We start from the raw sequence: 12,324 nt of genomic DNA on the forward strand, positions 1-12,324 counted from the left end.
AGGGCCAGCACTGACAGCCCTCTTTATAGCTAGGGAGACAGGTTTGGTGTGACCTTGGGGGTCTCTGGACCTGTTTGCTCTGTGAGTCCAGCCTGGTGGTGCGAGCAGGTAACGTGGACAGCTCTCCAACCCCTGTACCATAGCATCCTGGGCACCCTGGGCACATCCCACTGAAAGCTCTTAGGGGCATGATTATGACCATGAAGGAAACCGGTGGTTCATCTATGGGAAGCCCTAACTTTACAGATGACACTTTTTGGTCAGAAGGAAACCCCACAGGAATGGCACTGAGTATTGTCGGGTTGACCAGTTGGTTGATTCAGCCTCCCACCCAGAGCCAGAATCATTCTTGCAATACCTTTGGCAGATGGACATCCAGGTAGTGTCCAAGCAGCTTGCTACCACTCAAGGGGGCCAATACCTTTCAGGATGGTTTGCTCCCACCACTGTAAGTTTTTTCTTGAATTCAGCCAGCATCTGGCTCCCTGGAGCTTTTGCTCCTCAGCCCTTGCTCTGCTTCGTACAGTTACACAGGGTGAATCCAGCCCCTCTGTGACATGACAGTCCTCTCTCACCTCTCTAAGAGGTTGAATAACCCCAGGTTCTCCAACCATTCTTCAATGACATGATTACCAGGCCCTCTTCCAGCCTGACCAGCCCTCCACCCTGGACATGTCCCCATCTGTTGAGATCTTCATCCCTCTGGTGTGAACACGTTGGCAGTGGTATGTCAGGGAGAGCTCACATGTCATGCACTCAGGGAGCTGGGAGGGACTTTAGGCCCCATCAGATCTACCTCTGGCCTGGAGCAGGAACCCTGAGCAGCCTTCCTGACAGGTGTGGCCTCCACATCACCCCACACTGAGGTAAAGCATGGCTTCGTCCCTACCTGGGGTATCACTACCACTGCTCCCTCCTGATTATAACCCTGGGCTCTGGTATTGCGACCCTCATTAAAGCTCCTGTCCCCTTGGTTTCCTTCCAAAAACTGGTTTAAGACCCTGTATTTGACCCTTTGGGGCAATAAGCCCTTGGCTGAACAGCCCCCCCAAAGCAGGCTTATTCTCCTGCCTTTGAGCAGAGAGCTGGGGGATGGGGTGGGGGGAACGGGTGGTGGGTGAGGGCCCAGGGTACCTCTGGGGTTACCGGTCACCTGCATCCGGGGCGACGCACTCGCATTTGTAGGTGGTGATGGAGTCAGGCTTAAAGTTCATGTTGATGGGGTAGTACTTGAAGGCACCGATCATCTTCTTGATGGCATCGTAGATGAAGATGAAGCTGATGAGGGTGGAGAAACCCTCCTCAGTGAAGCGGGTGATATACTTGATGATAAAGCTGGCATCTGTGGCCACCAGGATAAGGCACTGGACGGCTGAGTGTAGGCCAATCCAGAGGCGGAACTCCATGTAGTCCAGGCCATTGCCTCTGGAAGGCAGAGAGAAGTGAAGGGCCTCCAGCCCAGGGCTCTTGACTGTGCTCGGCTCCCCAGACCCACCCTGAGTGGCTCATCTGCCCCTCCTGTGGCACAGATACCCTCCTAGGAGCTTCAAGAGGACTGGGGACAGGGACAATTTTGGGGTGGGGTTGTCTGGTCTTTGAGAATTCTGGGGAAGGATCTCACGCGGTGGCGGGAAGATCCTCACACACTTCAGTTCTTATGTATTTGGTAACAAACACCCAGGGTGAATGACAAACAGGGAATTTCAGAATGACAGAGCTGGAGCAGGCCTCAGAAATGGGCTCATGCTATAGGCGAATCAGCTGTGCCCAGAGCTGCCCGAGTCAGGCTGCGGCCTTCCAGCCTCCAGCTTGAGACTTTATTCACTGCATTGACTTTCAAGTCATAGTTGCTAATGAGCAGAGTGGCGCGAATTCTCTCCTCTTGTCCTGCCTGGATTTCTCCCTCTGGGCCGTGCTAACGTGCGCTAAGGTGGCAGGGAGCAGACGGAGTCAGGAGGGACCACGCGGCAGGGCTTCCTATAGGTAAAGACAGCTTTCACCCCTGCCTCCCCGTGGGGCTCTGCCCCTACCCCGGCCTCCCATACTCCCCAGGTGTGAGAGCAGGCTCAGGAGCATCGAGGGGCACCTACTTGCTGAAGTCGAAGAGGAGCTTCTCGAAGATGAGGATGGGCCCTGTGCTGCTGAGGATGATAAGAGGCTGCCCTGAGAAGAGGCAGAACAAGGCGCCAGCCATGGCGGTGCCCAGAAAACTCTCCATCACTCCCTGGGGGCAAGAGGAGTGCGAGGCTCAGCAGAGGCGCGAGAAGGGGCCTCTCAGACAGGCCAGAACCCAGTTATCTCCCAAGGGCCCAGGCCACAGCGCTCACCCTTTGTTCTAGGCCCTCTCCTCCCCAAGTTCTGCTCCCCAACTCTGACTCCACGACTCCCCACAATTGCCAGCATCACATTCTAATTTTACTTCCTACATGACTTCCATCTGGCACCCTTGGCCTAGAAAACAGGGCCGCCAATGGTTGTGTTTGTTCCATGCCCCTTCTACTTCCAGAGGACAGCCCACTCGTCCAGCCAGTTATTTATTCATTCAAACATGTTAGGTGCTCTTAGAGGTCAGTCCATTCATTCACTCAAAATCCATTAAGGGCCTACTATGTATCAGCATTGTGCTAGATACTGAGGACCCATGAGTCAACAAGATCACGCATCTAGTGCAAGAAACAGACAAGTAACCTGGCAATTTCCATACAGCAGAGTTCTTCAACCTCAGCACCACTGACATTTCAGGCTAGGTAATTCTTTGCGGTGGACGGCTGTCTTGTGCACTGTAGCATGTTTAGCAGTGTTCCTGGCCTCTACACACAAGATGCCAGCATCATCACCTCACCTCCCAGTTATAACAGTCCAAGCTATCTCTAGACGTTACCCGATGTCTCCTAGGGGTCAAAATCATCTCTTGTTCAGAACCACTGTCAAGGGTGTAGTAAGCTGGGATAAGGTGAGGGTGTCATAGGAGCACACAGTAGGAGTGAAGGCATAATCAGGGAAGCCTCCCAGGAGGCAGATACATGGAAGCTGAGGCCCCAGAATCGAGCAGGGACTTGACAAGGAGAACAGGGTAAGTGGAATGATGAGAAAGAATGTCTCAGGAAGAGGGAACAGTGTTTACACAGGCTGGAGCTGGAAGGGAGCACGCCTTTGAAGAACTGAAAGACGATCAGGGTGGATGGGAACCAGAATGCAGAACGAATGAGGAGGGCAGGAATCTGAGAAAGGGAACACAGGGAGATGAGGCTTGAGAGGCAAGCAGGACCATATCATGAGGGCTACTCGTGGAAGCTGGGGTTTATGAGCCAAGGATGATGTGTGAATAGCTGGTCAACCACGGTATCATTGCTCATTGGCAGGGAGGAACAGTAGGTTTGGAGGGAAGATAACGTCCCTATGAGCTGGGATATCCCAAAGGGCAGCTACATGGATGTGTCCAGGAGGCAGCTGGGTATTGAACCAGATTGGTGTGGGCTGGAGACAGGCATTCATCTCAGTTTATCTGGAAAAATGGGTCTTCACCTTGGTGATCTAAGCTTTCCAGTGATTCTATCCTGAAGGCCCCCATTGGAGAAGCCCCTTATTTTCCCCAGGGAGACGTGTGTTGTTGCCATGGTAGTGGTTTATTATCTTTCTAAAATATCTCAACTTCAAGCTAAGAATTTAAGGTTAGTTTTTTTAAAAAACTATGGGAAGAAGTTTCCACCATTAGTAACTCGATTAATTGGGTTGATTAAATTCACTGAAGCATCAGTGGGAAAAGTATCGAATAACAAAGCAGATGATTCCCCATAAACATCTGATCTATTTACATCATCTTTAAATTTCATCTCTAGCAACATGATATAGCTTTAGATCTTTTAATTATGTCAGCTTGTTATTATTTTTTGAAGGGTAAAGGATTACCAAAAGCGATGGTCTGAACCTGGATGGTAGACGAAAACCAAACCGTAGTTTTGGGATTACGGGATGAACTCCTTACCACCCTTCGGTGGCAGCAGGCTTTTCTGAGCTTTGCACTCATGGCCCCAGCTCACACACACCTGGTAATTGTCAGTGGCATCCCCCAGAAGCCCACCAAAGGTGATTGCGTTGGTGATGCAGCCAAGGTAGATGAATAAGATGGCAGAGATGGACTGAATGTGGAAGCCATCGTAGAAGTCACTGGGGAACCAGGGCAGCTTCCTCTTGACATCCAGACACAGGCCACCGAAGAACCTGCTTGAGACAGGCCCAGAGACTGCTTTCTCACCACAGACACCACGGCGGGGCCAGGGCTACTGGCGCCGGGGCTACAGAGTCTGGAGTGAGGAAGGGAAATTGACTAGTGGGGGAGGGGAAAGGGATCGTTCCACCAGAACATTTAAGACCAGGGGACAATTCTCTTTTTAGACTGGAGGACTGTGATTGGCACCATCCCCACTGGGAAGAATGGTCATAAACAGCCTGGGTGGGAGAGGGAAGCCCTTGTGGGAATATATCTTGGGGTCAACCCAACATTCCACAGGGAATGGAAATCCTGGGGTCCACAGAAGGCCATCCTCACGTCCCTGATCACCCGCAGTGTACCTGTGCTTGGTAAACACAGGTGTGTCCAACTTCCGGAGACGGAGACATCCTGGTTTGTAACAGATTCATTAAGGGCAGATTCTGAACCTTGTAACTGGTTACTTGGTTTCATGGAACAGACGAGTGGGGAATTTTAGGTTTAGGGAGAGTGTTTATCGGGGATGCCAGTCTCCATAGCTCCTGATGTGTGCTTAGCATGGAGTAGCGTTTCTCAGCCTTGGTACTATTGACACTTTGGACTGGATCAGCCTTTGCTGTGGGGAGGAAGTCCTCCTGGATTGGAGGATGCTGAGCAGCATCCCTGGCCCCTCTCCTCTAGAGACCAGTAGCATCTCCCGTCCAGTCGTGCAAACAAAAATGTGTCTGGACATTGTCAAATGTCTCCTGGGTGAGGATGGGGGCAGGGGTGAGTCAAGTTGCCTCCACTTGGGAACCGGTGGCTGCTGGAGAGCCAAGGGCATATAAAACATGACTCCCTTCTCAAAGTCATGATTTACACAGAGCTTTCGGGATCATGTCCTTTCCTAAATTCAGATCAACCCAAGTTATTTCAAGAGCTGGCAAAGAAACCCAAGGCAGGAAAAATTTCTCTTGCTTTCTTTAGAAAAAAAAAGTGGGGGGTGAGGATTGACTAGGAAACATAAGGTGCAAAAAATTTCAAAAGTTACTGTCATGGATGGAATTGTGTCCCCCAAAAAGATACATCAAAATTCCAAACCTGTGCTTTTGACCTTATTTGGAAACAGGGTCTTTGTACGTGAAAACAAGTTAGGATGAGGTCATTCGAGGGGGCCCTGATCCATGACTGGTGTCCTCATAAGGAGAGGAAACGCTATAGGAAGGCAGAGACACAGGGAGAACACCGTGTGGCAGCACGGGCAGGGATGGGCGTGAGGCAGCGGCAAGCCACGGAACCCCAAGGGCTGCCGGCCACCACCAGGAGCTGGGGAGAGGCGAGGAAGGATTCCACCCAGAGTCCCAGAGGGAGCCTGCCCTGCCTGATTTGGAACTTCTGGACTCCCGAACTGCGAGAGAATCCATTTCTGCGGTTTAAGCCACCCAATCTGTAAATACTTCATTTTGGCATCCCTGGAAGGGAGCCCTGAGAAAAGCCTGCGTTCCCCCAATGGGGCGCGGGTTCTCCCTTCCCCCTCCCCCCAGGCAACTCTTCCGCGGGATCCAGCAGGGGCTTTGAGGGGCGGGGAGGAAGAGAGCGGTGGCCAGACGCCCCGGCCGGGAGGGGGCGCTGCAGACAGCGGGAAGGGGAGCGGGTTCCCAAAAGGTGGGTGAGAAGAGAAATCTAAGCCAGCTGGCGTCACCGACAGGCCTGGAACGGGCACCTTCCTGTCCAGATGAGCTCTTCCCCGATCTCGTGCACCGCGGGCATCTCTCCGTCATCCCCGCTGCTGCCTCCAGCGGCCCCGCCGCTGCCGCCGCCGCCCCCTGCGGCCCCTCCGCCGCCTCCCCCAACAGAGCCGTTCATCTGGCCTAGCTCAGTCGGGGAGAACACGGATTTCCTGGAAGGAGAAAGGGGACAGGGAACATTGGGGCTCCAGCCCTGGGAATAGCTCAGCACTCCTTACCTCGCCAACTCAAGTCATCAGCTGTCTTGAAAATACAGAGGACAATGCAGTGACACAGGTCACTCAGATTTTACAGATGTGCACAGTCAGCATATTTGCTTCTGATTTTTTTCCTTAGAGAAAAAAAATGTAACTGGAACAAAAAAGTATAAAGCCCTGTATGCTGACAACTTTCAAATCAAAAAAAGGAAACAGACAGATGGAAAGTTCCCTCTGAACCACTTGCCCGCTTGCCGCCCCTTCGTTCACACACACCTCTTGTCGGCGGAAGGGACCTTCTTGGGTGGCTCGATTCGGATATTTGGGTCCCACTCTCCAGGGGGAAGCACGATGACCTCGTCCAGAAACTCATCGATCCCGGCGATCAGGTCCTCCCGATTCCGGGCTTTATAGGCCACGTCGCTGAAGAGCTGGCAGCGAGAGACAGGAGAGGAGACAGGTCTGCGCTCATCCACCTCCCGGGAAGCTCACCACATACACTTGCAAAGAAAATCACTTTGGACCATCGCCCCTGCTGCCAACCTGCTCCGAGTTTCTGAGATGAGAACAGGGTGTGGCAGGTGAAATACGGTGCAGTGGGAACAGCAGGCCTTGGGTCCCCTCGCGGACCTGCAGGCCAGGTCTGGTGCACCAGCTGGACAACTTGGGTTGCGTTACTTAACCTTTCTGCCCTCAGTTTCCCACGGAGCAAGCGCATTAGGAGACCTGTGCAGAGCCCAGTTGGCGAAGCTCAGATATTTCAAATCTGTTGGTAACATCCTGGCCCTTTATCTTTGGAGGGCCAGGCTGCATCATTTCACACTGTCTCCAGAGTGTTTCCTGACTTTACAGATCTTATACTGAGACCACATCAAACCACTTCATCCAGCTTCTCCGTCTCCGAGCCTTGGCCCCTGTTCTCTTTGCCTGGAATGCCTGCCTCCTAGGCTTGGGCTGGGTCTACCTAACTCCTGCTCATCCTTAGCTTTAAAGCCCCCTCATGTGTAAAGGGCCCCCTGACTACCTGGGCAGTCAGCACCTGGTTCACACTAGGATTATAGGCCTGTCTCTCCCATTTGATTGGTGCTCTTAAAGGGCAGTAACTATCCCCTCATTCTTACAGTCCTCACATTCTGCACAGGACCTGGCACACAGCAGGTGCTCAAACGTGCCTGTTGGATGAGTGAACGCATGCAGTGTTTGATGCAGGAGCCATGACATTCAGGAGCACAAGCACTTACGTCATCTACCATGAGGGTTGCAATGGCTCTGCCAATTTCATTGTAAGATTTTGCTCTCCCAGAAGGCCCCAGCAGGATGAACAAAAATCTGCCAAGAAGATGGAGGAAGAGGAGGAAGCAAGTGAGAAGGACAAATAGAAGCAGATGAAGAGGATTTTCTGGCCCTAAATAACATGCACTCTTCACTTTTTAACTGGCCATAACCATGTCCCTTCCCGCCTCTGAATCCCGTATGTGCTTTGGGAGACATTCCTCTTCACTCCCGCCTGAGCACCCTCCCTGCACTCTGGTGTCCCAGAGCCCCCCCAACAGCATCTCGCCCAGCTGTTGGCTGCTTCTTTTTTATGATTATCTTAAATAAACGCTCTAAACTCTTCCCGAGTCAGACTGCCCTCCCTGGCCAATTCCCTAATTTTTCGTCTTCATTTTAGGGGTGTCTCCAACAGCAGTGCTGGCTGAGTGCATGGACAGCTGGCCACCCAAGGGTGGGTGTGGTGGGCAGGTTTCAAGGGCTCTCACCTGGTGGGGACGGGCACCTCGGTCACTCCTCCCAGCATGGCAGACTGGATGAGACGCACGAAGGCGATGAATGGCTGGTCCAGGAAGTCCACCTCGCCCACCAGCACATTGGAGGCTTCTGAGTCCTTGGGGATCTTCTTCATGAATTTGTTTTTCAGCTGGTCAGTGAGGGGGACAAGAGACACCCATGTATACTCACAGGCAGTGGTTTCCACTCTCACTCACCCCCCCCCTTTCAGAGTGCTGCGGAGGGGGTGCTAAATTTATAAAAAATTTTCCCAGCGTTTAAGAGACTGAAGGAAATGACCCAACACTCCCCTAGTCTGCAGATGAGGACACTCAACGTTGGCTAACCCCAGGGACCAACCAAGCCTTTTGTAGATGGGAAGAAACAGGCAATGACTTGACCCCTAAGACATTCCTTGATGGGTGGAAACTTTGACTTAAGGGGAGCTGAGGGGTCAGAGAAGAGAGCCCAGGTTTGCTGGACACCAGGCCTCATCCCCCAGCCTCCGGCAGCCCAAGCATGAAGGAGTCTTGGGTCTTACACTCTGGCCGCCCAGCCCTCCCTCTTTGCCTTCACCTTGAGTGGCTGTGGGAGGAACGAGGCCATCTTGATGGCCAGAGTGGACATGACTTATTTTCTCTTTGCCACCAGCTTCCTGGTTGACAGGACCCCCAGGACCATGACTTCAAGTCAGTGGGAGACTTCCGTGCCCCCAAGTCACCCCTAGGGGACCACGTGGGAAACTCATAGCTTCTGAGCCTTTCCACCTGAAACTCTGGAAATGCCTTCCCTCCAGCCCCTCTGGCTGGTGTCTGTCCAGGGCAGGAAGGTCAAACAGGCAGAGGGGGTGGGGTCCAACGTGAGAGATGCTGGAACTGAGCCCTCTGCCCCTAGGCAGTCCCACCCTCTGCAGTTATGACGTCCACCCTGCAGTTAAGACGCTGACTCCTCCCGAGTCCACTTTGACAATGACAGTGCCCAGGGGTGGTCACCTCCGTGCTCTTCTTAGTCTTTAACATCTGACATTTAACACGCATTAGTTTTTCAGATCACTTTCCCTCTGGACAGCAAGGGGATGGGCAAGGGACAGAGGTAATTTCATAGAGAGAGGTGGAGAGGGAGCGTTTGGGGAGGACAGGGCTGGCGGAAGCCCACAGTGGCCAACAAAGGAAGAAAGGGCCCAGAAGGTGGAGGCGAGCGCTGCAGAGAGATCCTGTGGACGCCACAGTTTTGCCACCCACTCCCCTTCGGTGGGAGGCTCTCCTGTGGGCACAGACATGATTGTTTCTCATAAGCTCAGTGAAGATGGGCTCCTTCAGGCCCCAGAGAGGGGTCAGTTGTGGGCCTGGGCATGGCCAACAGGTCCTGCCCCTTTGGGCCCACAGCCATCTCCTGATTTGACTCATGGCGGCCTGATACCCACTGGGTCAGGGGCCTACCAGCACTGGAAAAGGCTCGTGAGCATGGGCTGCACACTTATAATCTTACAAACCTATTAAAAAAAAAAACCCTAAAACTCAGCCCCAAGGACCCTAACGCAGGGAGAAGCAGCAAGGGCACGAGTTAATGGGAAGCCCAGAGTCCCCACAGCTCATGGAGTCCCTTTGTCCCAGGCGCAGTCAGCTGATTCATAAGCAGGTTCCTCAGGATGGAGGGCTGCACAGTCCCCCTGCCAACTCCATGTCCCCGGGCATCAGGCAGGGAGCAGGTCCAGGGGGCAGGAGGAGAGGTGGCTGGCAGGAGTGCCCTGGAGAATAAGGCTTTGAAAGCAGAAAATTCTCTTAGTGGCCCAGGCAGCCCCCTTGTATTACAGGAGCAGAGAGGAGTGAAACGGGGCCTTGGTCCTCCCTTGCAGGTTGTGATCCCAGTAAGGAGGCATCCCAGAAATGGGCCCTGCTGGCCTTCTGGCCACCCTGGCTTGGCAACAGTCTGGATGTGGGCTTGTCCCACCAGGGCCCCGCCGACCCCACTGCCTGAACCCAGGGGACGCTGGTGCAGCTCTGCGGAGCCACGGCACCCAGCCGCACGTGGGAATCCATGCTCTGCTCCCTGGGAACTCGCTGCCCAGGGCCGATGTGGAGTGATGAAGAAAGATACACCTAAAAGAACACCCGTGTTGTACAAAATTGTCCCCACAACAAGCCACTGCCGCTGCAAATACTGAGGGGCTGCATCTCCCAACCAGTCAGGCGAGCTGGACGCTGATGCCTGGCGTTGGGCCCTGGGCCCTAAGTCAAAGGCGGCAGTGCCTGCCGAGAGCAGCAGGATTCTTAGCGCCACTCAGACAGTCACCGAAAAAGGCTGTGAGAGACTTTTACCAGTAAATGCTTTGTCATCATGGCGCCATTGTCTGTGCACGTGACTATAGTAATGTGGGGTTCTTCTCAAAATAACATCCCAGAATACTCATTCATTCATAACTCACTCCCAAGTTAAGGGCTCTAGAGTCAGACCTTCTGGACCAATCATGGTTCTGGCATCCTCCAGCCCCAGGAACTTGGGCTAGTTATGTACCTGCGTTAAGCCTGTGAACTGCAGGGAGGAGGTGATAACACTGCAGAGCGGAGGTGCTAACTGTCCCGTCGTGCTGCACAGAGAAGGCTGCGCACGGTGCCATGCGCGCAGTGTGTGGACCTGAAATGCTGGCTGATGCTTCTGTGAAGGAACACTTCCGTTCTGCCTTCCACGATTTGGGAGTGCCTTGAAGGCCTGGAGGTCACCCGAGCTCCTGAGGCGTCTGTGCCAAATTTCAGGTTTCCTTTATTACCTTTCTTCCTACTCCTGGGGGCACAGGCAAGGGGACCATGGGACCCTCTGCCCCTGAAATGTGCAGTGTTTGGAAGTGAGGACAGCCTCCTGTGGGCTCCCCTCGGGGCACAGTCATGGGGTTCCCGGGCTGTGGGCCTTAGAATGTGGACTCAGCCTGTTTGTAGGATTCTGAGCTCATCAGTGGGAGACAAGAACTGGCTTGATCTTGCACCAGACAACGAGCAGATACCCTGCTGGGCAGTCCAGCTGACTCACAATCATTGTTGCCCCCACAGGGAGGCCCCACTGCTTTCCTCTATCAGCCCACGTTCCCACTTCATCATTAAAAGTGCTCGAGGGTCATGGAGGAGGTGATACTGTGTGGTGGTCTTCTCTCTCCCATAAATCCCAAGTTCAGGGATAGCCGGCATCTCATCTGATCACACCTCCCTGTCCTGGCACAGAGGGTCTGGCACAGAGCCAGCACCCAAGTGATGGGCAGGGCAGAGTCACCAAGGCAGCCCAGAGCCCCACCCGGGCCCCTCCTGGGGACTCCCACTTTTTCATGGGAATGGAGTTACGCCTGCAGGGGCTCCCCTCCCCTGCAACCAAAGGCTCCGTCCTACCCTGGCCAAGTGCAGGGCTTTGCTACCTGGTCTGTATTCGGGGTGTGAGAAATATCATTCATGCTTCTGCTCTGGGCGTGACCTAGGAGGGAAAGAAAAGAAGGTGCATCAGGAGAAGCCAGGTCTCGCGCGTCCTTTTCTCTTGGTCTCTAAGAGGCTTTCCCCAGCTTCACAACCAAAGCAAAACCCTCTCCCCTAATCTTGCAGCCCCTTTGAGCTAACATCCTCCTTTCCCTTCCTTTCAATGGCAGCTTTCTTTTATTGTTTGTTTTCTGAGGGGAAGGTAATTCATTTTCTTCATTGATGTCCGCTTGGAGGCGGTACCAGGGATTGAACCCGGGACCTCTTGGGTGCTGAGCATGTGCTCTACCACTTGAGCTACACTCTCCCCACCTCAATGGCAGCTTTCTTAAGAGAGTTGCTGGACCCCAGGTTCTACGGCTTCCTTCTCACTCCTCAATCTGTTGCGCCCCAGTCCCAGAGCCCCGCCCCACCTTCCTGGGCAGAGACCAAGCTGTCTGCTCTGCACCAGGCCCTGGAGATGGGGAGGGACACAGCCACACTACCAGGTGAGGAGCCAGGTGTCCCTAAGCTTGGACTTTGATGGGGAGAGAGCAGTTTCAGCTGTGTCCGCTATGACTCATGCGAGTCTTTAAAGCTGGCTGGGGATGCGGCTGGCAGAGGGAAGGAAGGTGGGCCCCCCGGGGGGACAGTGCTGATGAACTATTTGAACTGCGGACAGTTCCCTCCTCCATTAAGGCAGAAGTTGAGCTGTCATTTCCCACTAGCGGCCAGACACAGTGAGCACCCTCACACCTATTATTCCTTGGCCTTCTGTGGCCTGTGGTGTCCCCTCACTTCCAGACCTCTGTTCTCCCTCGGCTCCCCTCCTCTAATTTCCACCCAGGAGCCTCTCCTGATGGGCCCTCCTCAGGGCCTTGCTTTGTTCTCAAATCCTCCAGCAACCTCCCCGCCTCCTCCTTGGTCAATCACACCCACTTCCCCATCCACATTTGGGCTGAGGAGGCCCAGGTTGAGTCTCCAGTCCA

General features: G+C 53.7%; 1 protein-coding gene across 1 annotated transcript in view; it reads right to left on the reverse strand.

Annotated features, from left to right (window-relative positions):
• Nucleotides 1-12,324, reverse strand: part of LOC140685447 (electrogenic sodium bicarbonate cotransporter 4-like) — an 88,837-nt gene that overhangs the window by 29,574 nt on the left and 46,939 nt on the right. Inside the window, exons 8-15 of the mRNA XM_072937523.1 lie at nt 11,302-11,357; nt 7,895-8,052; nt 7,376-7,463; nt 6,411-6,565; nt 5,913-6,089; nt 4,047-4,221; nt 2,091-2,224; nt 1,154-1,425 (exon numbers count right to left, since the gene is read on the reverse strand). Of these exons, the coding sequence (XP_072793624.1) occupies nt 1,154-1,425; nt 2,091-2,224; nt 4,047-4,221; nt 5,913-6,089; nt 6,411-6,565; nt 7,376-7,463; nt 7,895-8,052; nt 11,302-11,357 (1,215 nt within the window). The remainder of the gene's footprint in view (nt 1-1,153; nt 1,426-2,090; nt 2,225-4,046; nt 4,222-5,912; nt 6,090-6,410; nt 6,566-7,375; nt 7,464-7,894; nt 8,053-11,301; nt 11,358-12,324) is intronic.

This window comes from Vicugna pacos, chromosome 15 (assembly GCF_048564905.1).
Source record: "Vicugna pacos chromosome 15, VicPac4, whole genome shotgun sequence".
Classification (NCBI taxonomy): domain Eukaryota; kingdom Metazoa; phylum Chordata; class Mammalia; order Artiodactyla; family Camelidae; genus Vicugna; species Vicugna pacos.